At 42.3% G+C, this 24,104-nt stretch overlaps 1 protein-coding gene across 9 annotated transcripts in view; it reads left to right on the plus strand.

Moving 5' to 3' along the window:
* STOX2 (storkhead box 2) overlaps positions 1–20,686 on the plus strand; it is a 144,878-nt gene extending 124,192 nt beyond the window's left edge. For all 9 annotated transcript variants that reach the window (XM_073341767.1, XM_073341761.1, XM_073341765.1 and 6 more), the window contains 2 exons: positions 1,359–3,624; positions 14,517–20,686. In XM_073341767.1, the coding sequence (XP_073197868.1) occupies positions 1,359–3,624; positions 14,517–14,712 (2,462 nt within the window). In that variant the 3' untranslated portion in view covers positions 14,713–20,686. The remainder of the gene's footprint in view (positions 1–1,358; positions 3,625–14,516) is intronic.
* Positions 20,687–24,104: the final 3,418 nt, after the last annotated feature.

The following is a 24,104-nucleotide window of genomic DNA, read 5'->3' on the forward strand; positions in this document are numbered from 1 at the left end:
TCCTATTTCTAGCTTACGGAACTTTTTCCGTAAGTGCGAATTTGCATTAAGTCGGGTCTTGCATAACCTGGGGAGTGTCTGTATTTATTTTTGATCCTCCTCCTAAACTCTAGCCTTATAGATTAATTTGGTCATTTAGGAATCAGAAATACTTTTCTTCATTTTAGCACGTGAAGCTCCAAAATGTGGACATTTTTGTTATCCCTTCCCCTCACAGTTATGTGGTAACACCAAGAGCCAGTGTTTGAAGTCAGTTTGTAATTGCCACAGCAGCATGCTAGCTCTTGGACAGCATATTGTTCACTGTGCTGGTCCCATGTTGTCCTCCTGCTGTACTCAAACGCCAGTAGTAAAGTGTAACTGCAAACTCTGACCTCTGAAACGTGTATGTGTGGAGTTGGTAACATACAGTAGGAGACACAGAAGAGAGCAGCCGAGCCATTTGCTTATACTACACATCAGTCAGCACCTTTTTTGGTGTAGTACTTTGAAGTATTAAGGACTTGATCCTGTACCACTGAAGTCAATGGAAATTTTTACGTTGACTTCAATAGGTACAGAATCAGGCCTGAAGGCCCAGTCCACAAAATGACCTATGTGGATTTTATGTAGTCAATAATAAGGTATCTGCCTGTATTTGATATCTGCACTCAAGCATGTGGTCCATCAGACCCCACTTAAAGGCCAAGCGACTCTTGTGGGGAAGTTTTTAGAAGACAAATATCATCCAGCGTAGTCAACACATTTGTTTTGAGTAAAATAGATCTGTGTAATTCAAATAGTCTTTTTCTTGGAGAGGCTGAAGAGCTTAGAGCCTGATGGGGGCAGTTGTTTATGTGGGAATGGTTTGGTGGGAAAGTCCTGCCTGTTGAATTGTGTTGGAGGTATGGTTCTCCTGTGTGCTTTGTTTCTATTGCATTTTTATCTGGAAAAAAATGTTATGGGCACCTATTTATACATTGCTGTAAATCACAATTAATACATACATATTGATAAATTGGGATGTAAATATTTGACTAGAATAATAAAAATGAAATCTTTTTCCTTGATTCTCTTTTCTTTGTATTCTTTCCATTTTGTAGTTTACAGTCACCTACACAATGGAAGTAACTAAAGTGTTATTTTTTTACACTCTATTAATGTCCTCTTTTTATTTAGTTAATAATTAATGTGACTGAAGTGTAGGAGATAAGTGGAAATACAGACTAGAGAATGCCTATCAATGTGCTCAGTTTGAATTGTTTGCTCAACATGCTATAACTTTTGAGTTGGCAAAACTCTGTATGGGATGGTGGGAGGGGAGCCGAAGAACTTTTCATGATTATACAGTAGCTCATATGTATTTACTGTTGTTTTAGGCGTTCCAACTCCCAGTCCTGAAATTCTTCGGCATACCTTGAACATGCTTGTACGAGAGAGGAAAATATATCCAACTCCAGATGGCTATTTCATCGTGACCCCACAGACTTATTTTATAACCCCATCCCTCATAAGAACTAACAGTAAATGGTACCATTTGGATGAGAGGATACCTGACAGGTCTCAGTGTACCTCTCCACAGCAAGGAACTATAACTCCCTCCACCTCAGGCTGCGTCAGGGACCGAACTTTACCCAAAAACCACTGCGACTCTTGCCATTGTTGCAGAGAAGACATGCACAGCATGCATGCGTCCACCCTACAGAGGAAATCCACAAAAGACTGTAAAGACTCATATTGCCCTCCTTCTCTGTGTCAGGTACCACCCAGTGAAAAAAGTAAAAGTACTGTAAATTTTTCTTATAAAGCAGAGACACTCTCAAAGCCTAAAGATGTAGAAAAGCAGTCTAAAAAGTTTGGACTAAAATTGTTTCGACTAAGCTTTAAAAAGGACAAGGCAAAACAGCTGGCCAATTTCTCTGCCCAGTTTCCTCCTGAGGAATGGCCCTTGAGGGATGAAGACACCCCTACCACTATACCCAGGGAGGTAGAAATGGAGATTATTAGGCGCATTAACCCAGACTTGACTGTGGAAAATGTAATGAGGCATACTGCACTAATGAAGAAACTTGAAGAAGAAAAAGCTCAAAGAAGCAAAGCTGGATCTTCAGCTCACCATAGTGGGCGAAGCAAAAAGAGCAGGAATCACAGAAAGCCTCATGGAAAATCTCGGTCACACAGCAAGACCCGGGTGTCCAAAGGAGACCCTTCAGATGGTTCCCATTTGGATATACCAGGTGAAAGAGAGTATGAGTTCTATGATCCCCTTACTAGGTCCCCACGGGAAGGCTGTTTCATAATAGAACACAAAGGAGATAATTTTATCATGCACAGCAATCCTAGCGTGATTGAGTCTCACTTTCCCATGACACCAGAATGGGATGTATCTGGTGAATTGGCCAAAAGAAGAACTGAGATGCCTTTTCCTGAACCTTCAAGGGGAAGCTCCCACTCCAAGGTCCATCGAAGCCACAGCCATACACAAGATAGAAGGTCAAGGAACGAGAGGTCTAACAAAGCCAAGGAAAGGTCTAGGTCGATGGACAACTCTAAAGGGCCTCTGGGTTCTGCTACTTTAGGTACACCTGAAGATGTAGCTGAAGGGTGTAGCCCCGATGACCCAACAACTAGCCAAGCATATACTGATGACAGTACCTTAAGGCCTTCACAGTCACTCAGTCATCAAAGGGCTCTGATTTCATCTGCAAACTATAAAGATGTGTGTGTACCCGAAATAGTTAGTGGCAATGTAGAAACCCCCAATTCCTGTGGCTTATTGGAACAAATCAAGCCTACAGAGAATTTACCATCTTATAGTGAGCTCAACTCCTGCACAACAAAATCAGCAATTGATGATTATTTTCAATGCAACACTTCGAGTGAGACTGTACTTACTGCTCCATCACCACTGGGGAAAAATAAAGAGGACCATGACACAGTGACTTTAACAGAAGGAATAAAAAAACTTTCTCCCTCAGAAAGACATTCCCAACACATAGCCAGAGAACCTGGGGTACACAAAGAGGAGTCCCCTAAAGGGCCAAGTAGTGGTCCAGTTGTTGCTGGCCAGACCTCTGAGGTGATCGCAAATGGGCGACTGGTTCAACACCATAACACTGAATCAAGCAGCCTGGACAAAAGGAAAGAAATATTTAGCAAAGATACACTTTTTAAACCTCTACACAATACACTGTCTGTGAATAATTATCACAAGTCCAGTACGCCCCTACTAAAACCCCATCAAAAGACACCCTCTGACACACTGCCAGGCAGATGTGAGAAACTTGAACAAGCTATAGTAACCTCAGTTACACAAGTTTTACCCGTTTCACAGAGACAGCAAGAGACAGCTGGGAACCAGGAAGCCACCTTTGATTATTACAATGTTTCTGATGATGATGACTCAGAGGAAGGAACAAATAAAAATGCTGAGGAAGAAAAAAACAGAGATGATGTGGGCACTATGCAGTGGTTGCTGGAGCGGGAAAAAGAAAGGGATCTGCAAAGAAAGTTTGAGAAGAATCTCACTCTTCTCACCCCCAAGGAAACTGAAAACAGCAGCAGCCAGAGAGCCACCCATTCAGCTCGACTGGACAGCATGGACAGCAGCAGCATTACTGTAGACAGCGGGTTCAATTCTCCACGGTAGGACTGTAAAATTAATTATAAAGACCACTCTAGAATGCTCTGTTTTCAGTTATTACTGTGTTTTGTATGGGTGAACAATTGTGGGACTGTGTTAAACTGTTTCAGACATTCTTTTAGACGATTTTTAGGCAGCCTCCAGAAAGCCTCTATCCAGACCGATGGCTTGGTTTCTTTCCCTCACATAGGCAACAGCGACAAATCTTACCACTGCCTTTTTGCCAAAGGTTCATTGTCCCTCCACCCCAAACTTTCCTGTATCACTTTTTCAGATTAATTTATGTTGTATTTAGAATTGGGGTGGGTGGCTCAAAAATATCATCAGCAAGATAAACTGGAAGAACGGATACAGTGTAGTGACAGTGTCTTTGGCTGAGACATTACAGATAGGTGATTAGGGGACATAGAGATACCACTTATACTTTTCTCTGGTATTTTTTAAATCCTCTTTCTGAAGCCGTGTCTGTCACCAGTCCAAACTGATAGGATTTGAAGAGCAGTCTCTTCTACCTAGAAGAAGAGTGGAGAGAGGTTCAGGAAGGTACCACAGCCCTGAAGGTATTAACGATGTTTGGTCCCTGAAGTTGTCCAAACAGTGCATCAACAGAGGTGTCTAGCCTGTAACGTCTAGGAAAAGAGTGTAAGGATTCTATATGGTGTTAGAAGTTTTAGAAACATATGGGAAGAGACAGTTGCTGATATATGCCCACCCTGAAGATTTACAGTGTCATCTCCAGTTTAATAATCCTTCACTGAGGCTTCTCCTCTCTGATCCCAGAGGAAGCCGTGGCCCTGGTAGACTGGGTCTTGAGTCTCACTGTTTATCCTAGAAACCAACCAATTAATCCAGACCAATGAGTCTTAAGACAAAGTAACAGTGTACAGGTGGTAGTTCTTTTGCAGTATCCTATTGTAGACCTAAGTTATTTATCACCTTCACTTTTACAACAAATAAGATCTGAATCTTGTTAGGTAAAAGGAAATTATAATTGTTTCTGTTTTAAAATTGATTTAGTTTCTCAAAATTGTTAATTTACAAAAAAAAAATTAAAAAATTAAATGTTGGGCGTACGGGGCTTCAGAACGTATGCAAAGGAGTCCTGATCTCTACACTCATGACCAGATTCTCCTGTCAGTTAAAACGGTGTCAGTCTAAAGAAAACTCCCTTGGTTTTGGTAGTTAAACCAGAATGATGATGGTGTGATTGAGAGCAGAGTTTGACCCAAAGGCTCAGAATGAGAGACATGTAGGTTGACCTTTAGGCTTCTCCCTAGCCCTTTGTGCTGTGCCGCCTCTTGATCCCTCAGCATATCTTTGTCCCTCCTCTTACTAAACAGTAGCAAGTGTCTCACAGTGCAGGCCTGTCAGGGAAAGCTGCCTTACTGTGGGAATGAAATGCAGTTTTGTTTCACATCTCCCCTGCTGCTCCATGGCTGAGGGTAACTCTTCTGTGGCACTTTTATTCCTCCTTGGTTCAAGGATTTTTAGAGCTACTTTTTTGCCTCCAATTAGCTACATGCTGCACTATCCACCAAATCACTGGGGTAATTTATTTTTTTAAAAGACACATTAATGGGGATAATTATTTCTAGCATTTAAAATTTAAAAATATAATTTTAAAGGAAGAAAGAGTAATTAAGGTTCTTCTGCAAGTAGATGCAGCCATGTATTCCACTTGGATGTGTGCAGTCCTGCACTCTGGAGCCAGAGTATTTTCCCAAGTAGAACCTGTAGGCGGCAGTGCTCACCCCTTGTGGCCATAGCTTCTCCCCTTGCTATACGAGTCAGCACTGCCCTATTCCCCACTTGGTTCCGTCTTACCACCTGTTGCTGGAGGCAGAGTTCTGTGTAGTTTTCCTATCACAAACCTTTTATTTTTACTGACATTTCTAGTAGTGTATAGTTAATTAGTACCCTTAGTACTTAGTGTTAGTTAGCAGTAGTTTAAGTATTTCCCTGGTGATGCCCTCACCAGGATTTAAACATTGTCCACTGTGTGGGGGAGCGATCCCCACATGCAGTGCTTGCTGTGCCTAGGCAAAGTCACATCAGGGAACGGTGTTCTATTTGCAGATAGTTCACCAAACGGACTAACGTGGCAAGGGATCTTCGTCTGAAGCAACGCCTGCTCAAGCAGGCCAGGAGGCCTGCTTCGGCACCGAGGCCCTCGTCAGATCAGAAGTTACCCTCTGGTTCTGAGAGTGCTGCCACATCACATCCTGAAACTGGCGCCTCTCTGAAGAGATGGAGGAGTTGTTTTCCCGTCAAGTGTGCCGAGGAAAAGATAGCATAAGACTGACTGAGCCTGCTCCAGGTCCCAGTGGGACTCATCTCCCTCTTCCAGAAGGAGTGTGTATTGGCACAGGGTGAATGACGGTGTGTGGGATGAAGCAAGGCCATCAACCACTTCCCAGTACCATGCAAGGAGGTCAGAGACCCATACCATTGACTCTGGGGCCCTGGGGCATCCATTGAGTCCGACACCAATGAGGGCGATGCCAGCACAGACTCTTCCCATGCTAGGAGCATATCAGGACCTCTTCTGCCTTTCTGTCCTGAGCTCACCCTTGGTCCAGGACTTAGCTAATGCTGCATCTTTTATAGCCCCGTAGGCTGAGCGGCCCACTGAACCTGGGAGTCTGTTGGCACTATACCCTGAGGTTTCCCTTTCATAGTCAGAAGAATTGGGATCAGTACCAGACTCTGTGCAATGGACCTCTCCAGCCCTGTGAATTGTGACTGGCACTCACTGCCCTCCATTTCAGCACCGTCAGTTACTTTGGAATTGCAGCCGACTTCAGGGTCGACACCGCTTCCATCCCCAGAAACAACCTGTACTGTTTCAACCGTCGGCGCCAGCTTCCTCGTCATTCTAGGCTATGGGTGAGTTGGACCAGTTGCTCACACCCTCAGGGCTGGTTCCTCCTTTATCCCCTGAAGTCTGGGACTTTTTGGAATCTGAGTCAGGATTTTCATCCTCTGACTGTCCCACCATCCAACCCACATCGGTGGCCATTCATGGAGCTCTCTGGGTACCAAGATTGGCATTTGTTTTGCATTTCGGACGGGCGCCTCTGGCCCAGTGCCTACTGTCACCAGTGCCCTATCCATGCCTGTGGGTTTCCATGGTCGGTCACATAGGTCCCACCCCTCATCTCGCCTACAAGGTCTGTGATGGGGACTGTCCATTCTCCACAGGCCCAGGTACCAGTGAGCCTTCCCCTTGTGGAGCCTCCAGAGTCATTCCACCCAGGCCCGTCAGTTCTGGAGCAGGATCCAGCTCTGGCACAGTTAACCACTCCATCTTTGTCCCTGGACAGTTCCACAGTGCCTGTCCCTTTCTCCCCTTCGGTACTAGAGGATTTCAAGGTGTACCAGGACCTTTTGTGGCACATAGCCGCTTCCCTAGATATCCATGTGGAGTTCCTGCAGGAGAACACCCACAAGTTAGTGGATATCCCACAGTCATCTGCCCCTCGGAGAGTTGCCTTCCCCATTAACAATGGGCTACTTGGGCCTGCTAAGGTCTTCTGGAGCACAATGGCTTCAATACACTTACAGGGTAAGATTCAATCTCACCCTTTGCAGCCTCAACCAATATATCAGATAAATGAGGTTCCAAATGATCACTCTTGTCAGCTATCCTCCCGTGTTGTTTCAAAATGAATGGCTTGCTACTCTTCACCCACTGGGCAGTTTGGTCTGTTGTCTTCACCTGGTCCTGGATTCCTTGCAGTGGTGGACGTCTCCAGAGAACGTTTGCCAGGGCGTTCCCTTCATCCAGCCTTTGCCAACCAGGTCTGTGGTCTCCGATGCCTTCCTGATGGGTTTGGGAGTACATCTAGGGTTGCTGAAAGTTCGAGGTCTATGGTCAGAGCAGGAGTCCGCATTGTATATCAACATGCTGGAGCTTCGAGCCATCTACGATGCATGTCACACTTTTCTGGACCATATCAGATGCTCAGTGGTTCACATATTTACCGACAATACCACCACAATGTATTATGTGACTAAGCAAAGAGGAACACACTTCAGGATGCTTTGCCAAGAGGCAATCAGGTTGTGGCAGTTCTGCGTTGAGGAAAGCATTACTCAGATAGCTGACTATGCGCCTGGAGTCCAAAATCATCTCGCAAACCATCTCTGCAGGAATTTTTCCCTGTGTCACAAGTGGTCTCTGAAGACAAACATCCTCCAGGTCACCTTTGCAACTTGGGGCATTCTGACGATCTCCCTATTTGCTACGAGAGACAACAGGAAATGTCACCTGTTCTGCTCTCGAGGGAGCCTCAATCTGGGCTCCCTGTCTGACACTTTCCTTCTCAGCTAGCAGTTGGCTGTCCTATATGCTTTTCCCCAGATCATCCCACAGGTCAGCCTCAATCTGAAAGTGGATTGAGCCAAGCTCATTCTCACTGTCCCAGCCCATCTGAGACAGTGCTGGTTTTCCAACCTTCTCGCGCTGTCAGTTCAGCCTCCCATACCCCTTCCTCTCCATCCTGACCAACTCTCTTAGAATCGTGGTCACGCATTGGATCCCATGCTCAGTTCCCTGCATCTCATGGACTGGTTGCTTTGCGGCTAAATGAGGAGGAATAGCAGAGTTTGGTGGCTGTATAACAGATCCTATTCAACAGTAGAAAGCCGTCTACCAGAATAGCCTATGCGATGAAATGAAAACGGTTTTTGATGTGGTCATGGGCCTGCAGAATAAAACCAGTGCTGGCCTCTATCCAGGATATCTTGGTGAACTTGCTGCACCTTCAGTCGTTGGACTTTTGCTCACTTCATTGGAAGTGGATTTGGCAGAGATATCGGCATTTCATCCCTGGCCCCTTCAGAGAAGATCAATCTTCTCCAATGCTGTGGTAGCAAGATTCTTAAAATGGCTTCTTTGCCTCCATCCTCCAGTCCAAGAGCTGGTTCCTCTGTGGGACCTTAATACAGTCCTAGTGGCTTTAGTGGGACCTCCACTTGAACCCCTCACATCTTGTCCCTTTCCACTTTTGTGTCATGAAACTGTGTTCCTAGCAAAAGGCGGGGGGGGGGAGCGCGGAGGCCCCTGCCTTCCCAAGGCCCCACCCTTGCCCAGGGGGAGGGGGGCAAAAGCAGCCCCCTGCCTGCATCCCTGCCTCCTCCATCAAGGGGAGGTGCAGGGACCCAGGCTCCCCACAGCTGCCTGTGTGGCTCTGGCCAGGGTGCAGGGCCTCGGAGCCACAACCCATCCATGATGAGAGCCACACGGCCAGCTGTGGGGAGCTGCAGCAGATCCTCCATCTGTCCATGGTGTCAGGGGCCTGTTGAGAGTAGACCCCCAACCATGTCCCCGTCCAGGGCAGATGGAGGGTCTGCGGCTCCCCACATCTGCCTGTGCGGCTCTTACCATGGCCGGGTGGCAGCTCCAAGGTCCCCTCCTTCCCCTCTCTGTCCCCCCACGACGGCAGGAGCTGGTTTGGAGAGAGCTGCGAGAGCAGCTGCGGTAAGCTGGTGCAGAATCGTGAACCTTCCATGTCCACCTGCCCTGGGCCGGGTGGAGAGCCGTGGTCAGGGGTGGCAATGACACAGGACGGGGCTGCTCTCAGTTCCCCCACATTGTGGGCAACTGGGCTCTCTGGCCAGGCTCCATGCTGGCCAGGAGGTGGGGCCTCGGGGGGAAGGGCACCCTGGTGGAAAGTGGATGGGCCCAGACCTGTCCACTTTCAAAAAGTGGAGGCCTGTGGCCCTGCTGGGTCCCTCCTCTGCCCCCCCCTTCCCCTGTTCCGGAGCCACTGGTTCCGAGTAGCAATAACATCCACAAGGAGAGTCTGTGAGATGTTGGCTCTGATGGCAGCGCCCCCTTATATACAGTTCTCTAAGGACAAAGTAACTTTACTACCGCGCCCAAAATTTTTGTCTAAAGTAGTTTCTCAGTTTCATTTGAACCATGCAGTATATTTACCTGTGTTCTTTCCTAAGCCACATTCATTTCCGGAGAAGCAGACATCAAGTGACATCTAGCCAGCTGTCTGGACAGGACTAAACTGTTTTTTGCTTCACCTCATTTGTGTCATATGCAGATAGTTTTCAGGGTCAAGCAGTCTTTTATCATAGAATATCAGGGTTGGAAGAGACCTCAGGAGGCCATCTAGTCCAACCCCCTGCTCAAAGCAGGACCAATCACCAACTAAATCATCCCAGAAAGGGCTTTGTCAAGCCTGACCTTGAAATCCTCTAAGGAAGGAGATTCCACCACCTCCCTAGGTAACCCATTCTAGTGCTTCACCACCCTCCTAGTGAAAAAGTTTTTCCTAACATCCAACCTAAACCTCCCCCACTTCAACTTGAGACCATTACTCCTTGTTCTGTCATTTGGTACCACTGAGAACAGTCTAGATCCATCCTCTTTGGAACCCCCTTCGGGTAGTTGAAAGCAGCTATCAAAACCCCCCTCATTCTTCTCTTCTGCAGACTAAACAATCCCAGTTCCCTCAGCCTCTCCTCATAAGTCATGTGCTGCAGCCCCCTAATCATTTTTGTTGCCCTCCGCTGGATGCTTTCTGATTTTTCTACATCTTTCTTGTAGCGTGGGGCCCAAAACTGGACACGGTACTCCAGATGAGGCCTCACCAATGTCGAATGATCATGTCCCTCAATCTGCTGGCAATGCCCCTACTTATACGGCCCAAAATGCTGTTAGCCTTCTTGGCAACAAGGGCACACTGTTGACTCATATCCAGCTTCTCGTCCAATGTAACCTCTAGGTCCTTTTCTGCAGAACTGCTGCCTAGCCATTCGGTCCCTAGTCTGTAGCAGTGCATGGGATTGTTGCATCCTAAGTGCAGGACTCTGCACTTGTCCTTTTTGAACCTCATCAGATTTCTTTTGGCCCAATCCTCTAATTTGTCTAGGTCCCACTGTATCCTAGCCCTACCCTCCAGTGTATCTACCACTTCTCCCAGTTTAGTGTCATCTGAAGAAAACCGGCCCCAGGACCGACCCTTGGAGCTCCCCGCTTGATACCAGCTGCCAACTAGACATGGAGCCATTGATCACTACCCGTTGGGCCCGACGATCTAGCCAGCTTTCTATCCACCTTATATTCCATTCATCCAGCCGATACTTCTTTAACTTCCTGGCAAGGATATTGTGGGAGACCGTATGAAAAGCTTTGCTAAAGTCAAGGAATAACACATCTGCTGCTTTCCCCTCATCCACAGAGCCAGTTATCTCGTCATAGAAGGCAATTAAGTTAGTCAGGCATGACTTGCCCTTGGTGAATCCATGCTAACCGTTCCTGATCACTTTCCTCTCCTCCAAGTGCTTCAGAATTGATTCCTTGAGGACCTGCTGCATGATTTTTCAGGGACTGAGGTGAGGCTGACTGGCCTGTAGTTCCTCTTCACAGACTCTCTATCTAATTGGATAACATCCTGTATCAAGACTGCATATGAGATAACTTTGGCGACACCTCCTCAGCAGCGCGATCTCATTCTACAAGAGTGCAAGCAATATCTATATCTTTCCTCAATGATGTCTCAATATTGGACATTTGCAGGGCTGCTACATGGTTGTCCACACATACGTTTCCTAACGATTATGCCATTATCACATCTTCCAGAGTGGATGCAAGTTTTGGTAGGGTGGTCCTGCAATTCTTGTATAGGCAGACTCTGAGCCCCTCCTCCTGGGGTGGGTACTGATTGTGAGTCACCTAAGCGGAATACACAGCTGCATCTACTTGAAGAAGAAGAAATGACTGTGGTTATTTGATACGTGGTTTCTTTGAAAAACTGTGGTTCTTTGAGATGTGATGCCAAAGTGTTTTCCACGGCCCACACCCTCCTTCCCCTCTGCACCAGAGTCTGGTCTCTGGGTGTTTGGTGCTAAGGAACTGAAGGGGGAGGAGCTACGCCATGAGGTGCAAGTGTCACCCTCTGTGTGTCCTGTTAGGCAAAATTCTCCAGCTCTGACACGCTGAGGTACACACACCTAAGCGGAATACATGTCTGCATCACATCTCAAATAACCATAGTTTACAGTAAGTGTCCATTTCTTTTACCTGGTGCAGCTAACCAAGGTCATATAACTTTGGAAGGTTTAGGAATCGATCCATTTTATTGATCACATGTGTTGTGCAGAGGCTTAGCATCTTTCCACTATAACAGCAGTATGTCCACTTGCATTGTATTCTTACAAATTAATCTTTTATTTTTTAAATGGAAGTACACATCTGCTTATTCTTACTGTTGCCCATATAGCACTCTGCACCTCCCACCCAAACAATTTGATCTTATTTGGCATACAGAGCTTTTTTTTTTCCTCTGGGTTGGTTGCATATGAGCCAGTTCTTATACTACTGTTTGGCTAGCTTACAGGATTCACGCATGTGATTGTCTACCTCAGATTTGCAGTTCAGTTAGTTCAAGGAGATATTCTGTCTGCCTTCATTCTTTGCACTGAAGCTGAAACCTCTATTTCTGTCCATCGTAAAGTTTAACTAGCTTGATGTGACAGGTTTCAGAGTAGCAGTCGCGTTAGTCTGTATCCACAAAAGGAAAAGGAGTACTTGTGGCACCTTAGAGACTAACAATGAAGTGGATTGGATGAAGTGAGCTGTAGCTCACAAAAGCTTATGCTCAAATAAATTGGTTTGTCTCTAAGGTGCCACAAGTACTCCTTTTCTTTTAGCTTGATAATGAAACAGATAAGTTTAGTGTATTGTACTGCTGTACTAGTTTTATATAAAGTCAAATGGGAAATAGAAATGGCAGTTTTTAAAATTAGGTTTCTTGTATAATCCCTCTTTTTGTCTGCCTTTATTACCCACTTTTTAACATCTCTTTTTGGCAAGAGCCATTAAAATGAGCCAAGAGTAACATACAACGGTCAGGAAGCTATTTTTAAAGTCAGGATGTACTCTGAATATTTCAAGGGCTTTCATGTACCCAAGGAGTGAGTTTTATTGTGAGATGACTAAAATGGGTACTTCTGGTCAATTTCATACCCAGTGTAACTCCATTAAAGTAAATGGAGTTAAGACTAAATGTGGCCCTTTAATTGTAATTAAAATACCATTATTCTCTTCCCACTTTACAATAAAAAAATTCGTTTTTAGAGTTCCTTTTTAGGAAGCAGGAGTGTTTAGTACACCTGAGTAACCAAAATTACCATTTCAGCACTATAAAAGGAAAATTATATTTTAAAAGGATGCCAAATTGGAAGAAAACACACTTTAACAGGATCTTGATAATGAAAGAATTCCTTCTAAAGTCAAAAGGCACCGAAGGTATTTTATCTGTAGAATTCTTGAACACATCTATACTGGAAAAATTTCTGTCAGACTCCCGTTACATTTTGATAATGCGGCTACTGAAGTTGGCTCCAGGTACCTTTTTTTTTTTTTTTTTTTTTTTTAAGAGGTCATGCAGTCCTGCTGCTTTTCCCTCCCCTGGAGTCATACCCAACCCTGCCATCAATCTGCACACACAGCTCGCATTGCAGGATGACGGCAATCTCAGGATATACATGTTGTCATGCTCAGTTTGTGACATCAAAATTGAAAATTATTGAAAATCTGGAAATGATGGTTACAAATTGAATATGACTTCATGTGAGAAATAAACAGCAGGAACTCATGAATTGTAAACACAAAGGCTGTTTTTCAGTCATCTGTCCATCCCCAGCTAAAAGTTTAGGAAGAGAAGTCAGAAAATGAGAAGGGGTGTATGTTTCTGCCTGTCATACGCTCCTTGAGTGGTATGTAAATTGTCCATTGAAGCAAATGGGTAATACTCAAGGCAGAAGAGGGCCAGTGGTGAGCAGAACTGTACCTATTATAACAAGTTTTCCACAAGGCATCAGTGATTCTTAGTTGTTCTGTTTCTGTTTATTCCACACCTGAATTCATTCCTCTGTGCGTGGTTTTGTATTCATCTCCACAGAAATAATTGTTGTTAACAAAGGATTATGGCTATAGGTGGAGAATAAATAGCAGGAGCAAATGATTCATTAAAAATAAAGTCTGTCTTCATCCAAAGGTCCTTACGGGTAGAACATCAAAGAAGTGGTATAATATAAAAGGAGTAGAACTCACTTTAAATACAATGGCCACTATTTTCAAAAATTGGTGGCTCAAGTTTAGGCTTCTCTGTCCTTATTTAGATACCTCATTAAATGGCCTGATTTTCAGAAGGGCTGAGCACACAGCCACGCCCACAGATGAGCAATTTACTTGCATTAAAAGAACTTTCTATATTAGATAGTGAAATTACAACACTAATGCTGTTTAAGGACCCAATCCTGCATCGTGATAGTCCTTATAGTGGAGGGCACTCAGAATCTCAAGGCTTTGATGCCAGCAACTAAAAAACATTCCAAGAAATGTGTCATAATTGGAAGTATTACAGCTTTAATGGAAAATAGTGTCTTCAGTTTGGTCAGAACTACCAGAAATGTTCTGTGTGCAAACATATACAATAATGGGGAGGCATAAAAATACTGGCCAAAGGAGAATTCTCATAGCTCAGTTCAGCCACATGGCTGATTTAGTGAAACTATTCTGTGATTCAGTGCACCAGCCTGGAAAGAAAGGTGATCTATTTCACATGGAAGTTTTGCCGGAATGAAAAATCCAGATGTTTGATATTGGCTCAGATGTACAAACTTTGTGGAACAACTTCAGGTCTGTTTAGTACTATACCTGTGCAATAACCTGTAACCAGTGAGTATGTTTGCAATCCCTTTTGGAGCAACATGTGAATAATCAAACTGATATGCTTCATTGATGTGACACTGCATGCAAACACAGGAAGCCCATTTTAAAACACCCCAGTCAGTTTTCCTCTTTGGTAGATATATGGGGGGTGGCGGTGTTTTGTTTTGTTTTGTTTATTTCATTTATTTTGCTTTATAGTACTCGCGAGAGCTTGGCTTCCAACACTTCAAGTATTGTTGAGAGTAACAGACGTCAGAACCCAGCCCTGAGTCCTGCACATGGTGGCGCAGGTCCAATGTTCAACTTCCGAGCAATTGCAGACCCTCCAACAAGTGAAGCTGAAAAACTGCAGAAACCTGCTAACTGCCTACAAGCTTCTGTTACTAGTGTTTGATAGTCCTTCTGCCTCGGCTCTTCTGTCTCATCCTATACAGCAAAGTTTACGACACTGGGACTGATGTTTACATCTTTGGAAAAAACGAGCATCTCATCCACAGTTTTGGTGTTTACTTAAACTGTGCTGCTATGTAGGGACAACAAAGAAATCTTGTATTTCAAGGTATTGCTTTCCACACCTGCAGCTCTGTAGCAACAGAATAGCAGTAGGAATAATATGTACACCTTTGCTTCACTTAATTGTAACTGAGCACATATATGAAAGTCTAGACACTGTAAGTGTAATCTGCATTTTCAATGTCCATGCAGTTGCCAACTCCATTTAAAAATGCCACAGATGCGTGATGCCCCCTGTGAGTGGTTAAACTCGGACAGAGTTGATCATTTTATTTCAAAAATTGAGCCACCACTAAAAATAAACAGCTAGGTCACCTTGAGGGAAAACAAAGCCAAACATGACTAGTAAAGACCTCAGCTCCATCTGTGAATTATTTATACATCAGTCATTTTCACTGTGAGTTTTCATGACACGATTTTGCAGGAATCTATAAAAGCAAGTCAAAAGAGGGCATGTTTTAAGTATGTGGGGTGGGTAAGGGAGAATTGCTGTATTTTATTTTTTTGTTTCAAAAGTATATGAGATGCTTGTCTAAAACTTACTATGTTAACCTTCCATAATTGCAAACAGAGTTGAAGGCCTTTGAATCCAGGTGAAAGGAGGGGAAGTCTAACTATGACTGAGGCAAAGCAAATAGTGACAGAAAAGGCGTAACAGGTTTTTTTAGTATAAATCAAATGTTTAAGGAAGGTGATCTCATTGGTGTGGCACGTCTGATATTCCAACGTGCTGTTAATATAAAAATCAGAATAACAAATTTATTTGAACAAAAGAGAAGTTCTTTGTGATACAAATGACAAGCATGGCCTGAAGAGCTGATTTCTTTCTAATGGAAGGACATAATTCTATTTTATATAGCTTTTAAGTAGAGTGCCTAAATTAGGCTGTTGAAAATAGCGTGCATTGCAGTGGTTATCAAAGGAGAAATTTAGAGAATTATAAACTTCAGGCCTTTTAGTCAATGGGCGTTATTTACAATTCAGCATTTTATGGACATGTATAGCTTTTAAAATTATATATGATTTGAAATTAAATGTGTTCATATGGTTGATCGAGAAATCCTAATTCTGCAGGCGTGGTGTATCTTATTTGTACTCCCTTAAATTGTTATTCCAAAGTAATTTATGCTAACTTGATTACTCCAGAGTAACTCTTACAGATAGGCAAACTCCACACGTAATTTTTAGGTATAAAGGGCCAAGTTCTGCTCTGTTACACATGCAAACATTTACTGCAGCAAACTGTCTCCAAAAGTGCCCACATTTGCTATTTTATCAGAACTGGAAGAAAAACGAAAACGTTAAGAAGGATGTTCAGCAATGTAAATACTTACATTGCCTTTTATTGGTACCCAAGATATTACACCCAACAGCACATATTAAAAACCAACATTTTCTTCAGTTTCTGGTGACATGTATAACTTGTATAAACCATTTGCTTCACTCATGTTCTGTATTGTCATCAGAATTCTTTAGTAAAGATATAGCTGTATATTACACAGTTGGATATAGCTTACATATTTATGAAATGGCTTTATAACTCTGGACACAATTGGTTTCTGATTCTGTCAGGTATATCATACAGAACCTATGTCTATATTCTAACTGTTTTCCTTATTTCTATGCCTACATTCCATTTCATAAGAGCAATAAGATCTTTCAGTGCACATAAGGGAAATCATTGTGCTTCTTGGTTGGTTAAAGTCACTTAGCCTCCTGCCTTATCATGCCTTCCAAGCCATCTCGTGACCCAATAATACTTTGCCTGTCCCATCTTATTGCTTAAATATGTAACTTCAGGATTGCTTATTACATGCAGACTTGAGTCTTTTTTGTGAGGCGTCGTTATATATGATACAGTGGCTGACTGTGATTTTTGTTTCTGAGATATGCTCTGATGTTAGTAGTATGTATCAATTCAGTAAATAAAAATGTTTGAACAATATCTTAACTTATAGCTGATTATCTGAAAGTACAAATTGCAGTATTAAAATGTGAACAGAAAAGACAAACTTTACCTTTTTGGGGAAAACATTTTCTTTGTTATAAACTTACTAAAATTTATACAGGTAGTTGACTGTACAGAAGACATCTTTCCAGAGAAATATCATAGTATCTACTTAAAAACTGTATAGTTTCTGATTTCTGAAAGTTCCCATAGTCCAGCAGACAAAATAAAATGTCATATTAATGTTAACATGGCATACTACTGGTATTAATGTGACTCTCAGAATATGGAATGTAAGCAGAAGTTTCAAATAGAAATATTCTGATCTTGAATTTTTTTTTAAAAAAATCAACAGGTGAAATATAAAGAAATTCCGTTGTGAGGTTCTGGTAACAAAACCATGGGAGTGGAGCTTGAGTGCTTTGTGTCACCTTACTCCTTCAATGAAATCATAGCCTTGTATTACATGGTTGCTTATCTATCATTCTTCTCACAATTTAAAGGTTTACAGAATTAGATTAGGTTGAATCTCTGTGTTGTGTCAACTTTAAAGGGTCAACACAAATCTGTTGGCATTTTGCACACTTTTAATATGTATTATTATAATACAACATGTTACTTTTATGGTAATTTTTTTTACATCTATAACTACCTCCATGAATTTGATGAAATGCAGCAACATGAAAAAAGTGTTTTGTAAAAAGCAAGGTTAAAAAAATTCGGTATCATTAGGTCATGGTGTTCTCTTGTGTATCAGTGCTTGCATACAAAGTCATTATGTTTTCATTGCCATGATTTCCTTTTCCTGTATTAAATTTAGCTTTCAGTTTAATAATTTGAGATTTTGATGAGGCCACATAATTTTGTTAAGAGTGAACGGAAGCCTAATACCTTCCATGGTCTTGCCATTATTGCTAAATTTTTTACTTGGTAGAAAGTCAAAACGATAGTTAAAACAACGAGGAGTTCTTGTGGCACCTTAGAGTCTTAGGGCTTGTCTACGTTACCCGCTGGATCGACGGGCAGCTATCGATCCAGCAGGGGTCGATTTATCGCATCTAGTCTAGTTGCGATAAATCAACCGCCAAGTGCTCCCCCGTTGATTCCGGTACTCCACCGGAGTGAGAGGTGCAGGCGGAGTCGATGGGGGAGCGTCAGCCATCGACTTACCACAGTGAAGACACCGCGGTAAGTAGACCTAAGTACGTCTACTTCAGCTATGTTGTTCATGTAGCTGAAGTTGCGTAACTTAAATCGATTCCCCCTCCGTCCCCAGTGTAGACCAGGCCTTAGTCTCTGAGGTGTCACAAAGAACTCCTCATTGTTTTTGCTGATACAGACTAACACGGCTACCCTTCTGAAAATGATAGTTGTAATTTAGCAGATTATTAACACCTACAGTATATGAAATATGATTGGCAGTTTGGAGTTTTACAGAAGACATACCAGGTATTTTTTTGTCAACCTTCAAACACTTTGGGCCCTATTCTGCCTTCAGTTATGCCAACATATCAAATCAGAACTTCTCTTAAATGGCAGGACCTGTGTGCTATCCAGCTGTCATTTAAAGAATGCACATTTCATTTTCTAATCCCATGTATCTCAGATGCTTGCTTCCATTGAAATTAGTGATGAAACTTTAATTGATTTTATTGAGATTAGTATCAGGGTCCCTAAGTAAGGTGTATACAGAGGTGCCCATCCTGCAAAGAACCTGGGCAGACTTCCAATAAAAAGGGGGTTAGCTGTAGAGTAATAGCCAATTACAAGTTGCCTTTTTTAAAACTAGAAAATTTCAAAAACCAAGGAAAATAAGTGTAAGCTTCACCTTAGCAGCTCTAATTTATGTACAAACCCTGAATTTATTCAAGCATACAGAATCCCAATACTCGGATGTAAATTAATATCACTAGATGAGCCAATTTTCCTGTGTACATATTTTAATTTTTTTTAAAAAATGAGAATAGTATCCATTTGACTCAGCAGAGCAATGTAAACACCCACATGGTAGAAAGCAATCCTCACCCCCGTTCAAACAGTAAAATCTATTTGAAAACAACGTTTTTGATGAAAACCTCGATCTTATTGCTGGTGATGGTAGTTTATTTTTCGAAAAAGTCGGATCATAAACAGTATTTGGAGCCCATAATAAACTATAATAATATTTTGCACTTATATTTCATGCCTTTTACCTGAGGATCTCAAAGCTGTTTGCAAACCATTAAGCCTCACAAGCTTGTGAGGTAGGCAAATTTTGTTATCCCTATTTAACTCACTGACATATTGAAACATAGAAAGGTTAAGTGACATGTCCAAGATCACACAGAGTCAACAATGTGATTATCAAACAGTTTCTTTATTTAATTTGAGTCATGACAGTAGGTTTAATGTTTTAATATTTAACCAAAGTGCTTAATGTTTATACTATAAGGATATTCTTCGGAGGTGTTACAGTTATTAAAGTAGGAGAGAAACTATAGTCCTGCACTGGACTTTGATATTGGAAGTGCCAAAAATGTTCACATTTCAGCAATAGGGCTGCTGCCAATAGTGGTTTTAGAAAAGTCAATTTTAACAAAAACTTGTTTTTCAAATACATTTTACAGCGCTTTCCCCAAGGTGATACTTCAAATTGCTATACTGAGTAAGAATCTTCTTTTAATCTAGTGGCACACCATAGTTGACAATCCTCTCTGCTCCTCTGAAGAAGACAGTATAGTATTAAAGAGAAATGCTGCAATTTTTTACTTAATTCCTTTAAACATATATACTTAACCCATAATAACGCACATAATTTAATTAGTCTGTAGTTTATTAAGGCATCAGGATTTCCTGTTTATATACAACATGCCCAGCTGGAATTATTGAAGTGCCACTCGTGTGAAAGGAGAATGGGATTATCACTTTTTTTTTTTGGTAGCAGCATTTCAAATTTTTACTTCAGTTACACAGGCGTATATCTGGAATAACTTTACTGATTTACACTGAGGTAACTAAGCTCAAACTCCATCCTTAACTCCATTGAAGCTTTGTTCTGAGCTGAGGGTTTTTGTTTCCCTTCCCTGGGAAGAATATGTAGAAGAGGCAGAAGGCCACTCACACTTGGATTTGAAAATAGGACTTTGGTTGAATAAACAGGTGTTTCTCCCATGACTGTATATGAAATCTGTAGAGAAATGCACAATCAGCAAACCTCCTGCCCCCTCCCCCCACCCTCCCAGCCTGGATGCTAATGCACAACCATCTGTTTTGCACAATGGAAGGGCAAATCTCTGTTCAGTATAATGCACTCATCAAGCTGTACAGTGGATAAGAGCCACCCAAAGGATGCCCATGTGAAAGTATGAAAGGTCTGAACAGGGCTCTTAGAGTAATTGGCACAGATGTTACTTTTATACATAGAGGAGACTTACGTTTAAAGGGATCATAATTCTGCAGGTAACTTTCTGTGAGTGTCTGAATGTGACCGTCGCTTTAGGTTTAAATGAGTTAATAAATGCAAGTGGGACTTACTGTATATTAGAAGGGAGTTTTGCAGCCAAGACTGCCTTGTATAAATGTGTTTGCACTGAAAATAAATTTTAAAAATTACTTGGTCTCTGGTTGCTGTAAAGGTCATCCAAGATGGATGTTCTGTTTATATTGTATAATATTTCATATGAAATAATTACAGTTCATAAAATGTCTTCCCTAATGTTACTGATTTATAACAGCACATTTGTAACATGGTTTTTATTGTGTCAGTGTACCATACTGTAAATGATGATTACTTGTCATGCTTAGTGTAATAATTTAAAGGAGAAAAGGACAGGGATTTTTGTAAGTCTATATATTTGAAAGTCCCTCCATATGGTAATATTGTGTACATGTTGTTTACGTAGTGTTGTGTGAAATATCCATTTTGGATTGTGTTACTTTTTAAGATATTAAATAACATTTGGTTATATGTTTTCAGTGGGTTTTTTTGCACCTTCAAGGGATGTGGAGGGTACATGTATTCTTAAGTTTCATCCCGTGTTTTTCGCCCTCATTTAGTAAAATGTGCATAACAAATTTGCCATCTCAAAAAACAAAGGTAATTGTAGCTTGATATTTTCATGGATACTGAATGAAATCCCTATGATCTTTTCTAGTAATAGAGAAGCAAGGGTGAAAACTAAACATAAGTATAGGATTTAAAACTCCCAATTTGAATTGGACATACAGGCTAATGCAACTAGAGTGAACATATTTATAATTGAATTTACAAGAATATAGTTAAGGTGGATCAGACTTCTATGAAATGCAAAATCCTTTAAAGCATTGTAAAGTCAACTGGAGACAAATTTCAGTTTTCCTTTTTTTCCCCTTCGCCATCTGTGTGGGCCAGAGAAGGTCATGGTACACAGACAGTGGAGAGGAAGAACCACTAGCAAGGTGATTGTTTTGGTGAAGTGCAGATGACATTGTGCATGGAAACAGTCTTGACAAATCATAAACAAGATTTACATATGCCATTTTCCTGCCCTCCCAGGAAAGGCAGGAGGAAGGGTTATGGAGAGATTTTGACCCCAAATGTTTTGGGTTGGCTCGGGAATCTTGTCTTGACTACCAAAACAACCACCATTTGCCTGATGTAATGTTCATACATGCCCCAAGGTCAGGTATAAAGCAATACGTATTAATGTTTTGGATATCAAGTAAGAGTTTCTATTTGAAATGGGTTCTGGCACCCAGTTCCTTGACTTGTCAATTCTCTGTGATGCATACAACTATAAATACTACAAATACTCTTTTCTATAGTGCCAGAAAAACTGCACCCTTTCACCCATCCATCTGTTCCCTATTGCTTTTCATAATCTCATCCCTAAGAATATTTTTAGACTAGGAAAAGTGGTCATATTTCAGCAGGGGTTGGCTGATACATTTTAATTAACCCTCATCTAATGCTGATCCTTTCTCCAAAAAAGGGTATATAGATATGCCCTACATCGAGCCATGTTCTGAGTGGCCTGTAGGCAAAGCAACCTCAGTAATCGCTCCACCAATCATCAGTCCTACAGTCTAGTAGGTAGCCCCATTACTGGTAGCCCCATTACTGTTACGCAGCAGTAATTTGGCCCAGGTATGTTGTGGGGTTGTTGGGGGGTTTTTTTGTTTTGTTTTTTCTGAAGTACCTCTCTTCTGGTTTTTCTTTGGTTTGGTTTGGTTTCTGTAGTGTTGGAGGACTTCACGGGATAGCTTTTCACCTCTTAGTCTGTGATTTCACCTGCCATTGTCTAGGAGGAAACCTAGATTGTGTTCCCAGGCCCTTTATACACACATCCTAGAACTATATTTGGAAACCCGTGTTTGAACTTGCTTCATACCTGTTCAAGCTGAAGGTTCAGAAATCTGGAGACTTCATGCAAATATCTTCATGTTTTAATTTGCATATGTGAATATGCTTTACTTTACAGATATGGTGGCCAGTGTCCCGATTAGCAGAACTGTAAACCTGACAAGGATGCAGCATGGAATGAGCTTTAGAAGCAAAGGGATTGCTATGCTCTGCCATCTCCCTGGAGTGGCATTGTGAGAACTCGGTGGCAGCTTGAGGCTCTGCCGCTGGCTGCTGCTGCTCCTGGAGTGGGTGGAGGGATGTGGTTCAGTTGTCTTGCTGGCTGCTGCTTGGCCTGGACTGGAAGGGCCATCTGACAACTTCCTGCAATTTGATGGGGGCTGCTCTGGTTAGCCTGAAGCTGGGTGCCTAGCTCTGGCTGTTCCTTGCTTGGCTGCCCCTGCCTGTTTGGAGCAAGGGGGCAGAGGGTGAGGCAAGTGGAGTGTTGTGGGGATAAAGAGGTTTCTGGCCACTGATCCCTGGTTACTGCCCATCCATGTGGCTATGCACAGATAGCCCAATGTCACTTTAACAATAGCTCCAAGCCTATGGCCATGGGTGGGCTGAGCAACTATGTTCTCTTGCTCTTTAATTGGAGCCCTGGATTCTTAAGCATAGATTTCCTACCTGGGATGGCCCTTAGCATAGAGACATAGCATGGAGTGTCTCCCTAGCTCTCCATATCAGGAGATTACTTCTGCCTAGGAGCTTAAATGTGGACAGCAGCTAAAGAGAGCAGACTCTGGCTGGCATCTCATCAGGAGACTTGGTCTCTGTCTAAACATGATTTCAGTTAACCTGGTTCAGAATCAATTTATCTGGCCACAGTGGTTTCAACCCAGTAACTTTTTTAAAATGTACAGTGAGCCCTTCCTTCTCTCCACGTGCCCCACTGTATCTGAGTCTCTTTACCATTTTCAGTTTCTGAGTTTTCCTACAAACTGATTTTTCTATAATGTATCTCTTCCATTTTTCCTCACTCTTCCAAATTATCTTCTGATTCTGCTTCCCTTTAGCATCTTATTTTCCCCATTAGTATTTTCTTTTATTACTTTTCCTTGACTCTAGATGTTCCCTACTTCCCCCTTTAAATTGAATTTTTTCTCCTTTGCCGTCTCTCAAAATCTCATCCTTTTTGTACAAACTTCCTCTTTCTTCAATCCCTTTCTCTTTTTCACTCCTCCTGCTAATTTGAAATAGCTCAGTTGAGGTGAACTGAACCATAGCTTCAGGAAAGGAGCTCCTGCCATTAGGTGTCTTGTGAAATGCCGCTCGGGATTTGAGATTTAAAAAATGTGAAGGTGTCTAAATACCCTCAGCCTTTCATCAGCACTGTCATTTATATCCTCCCCCTCATTTCCCTCACTACCCTCGTATTCCTGCAATACGTTCTTCTGCCAAACTTCTCGGTGTATATTTATAGCTGAGTAACGATGACTAAAATTCCAGTCTCTGAAGAGCTTTGGGATATTTATACCACATCGCCTTCCTCTGTGCAATAGGGCAAGCCACCTGGCAGGAAGGTAAGTGGGTTTTGTTGTTTTGTTTAAGTCCAGTTGTGTTTCAAAAATTGCTACCTGGATGCTGGTCTCTTACCAAATTTTCTGAACTATGATATGGGGAGCTCACAATTCAGATCTACTTGCTTGGTACAACTGATAGCATCAAGGTACAGAAAGTCTTGCAGCAATCTCAATGATCCAGGAGCTTTGGTGGTCAGGACCTTCATGCCAAGGTGAATAAGCTTGGGTTTGTACACACTCCTTTCTACATAGCTTCCAAATTCTCTGGTGAAATAAAAGAAAAACTGTGCTCTTGGCTTTATGCTGTAGAGTAGTCAGAACTGCTCCTTCTGACAATGGGACCACCCTTTCCCCCATGGAGTCTGCTGGACCTACATACAAGCCTGGCAGTTCATTCTCCTTAGTAATTTCAGGGAACTTCACCTAAGCACTTGTTTTTCTTC

This window comes from Lepidochelys kempii, chromosome 4 (genome assembly GCF_965140265.1).
Source record: "Lepidochelys kempii isolate rLepKem1 chromosome 4, rLepKem1.hap2, whole genome shotgun sequence".
Taxonomy (NCBI): domain Eukaryota; kingdom Metazoa; phylum Chordata; order Testudines; family Cheloniidae; genus Lepidochelys; species Lepidochelys kempii.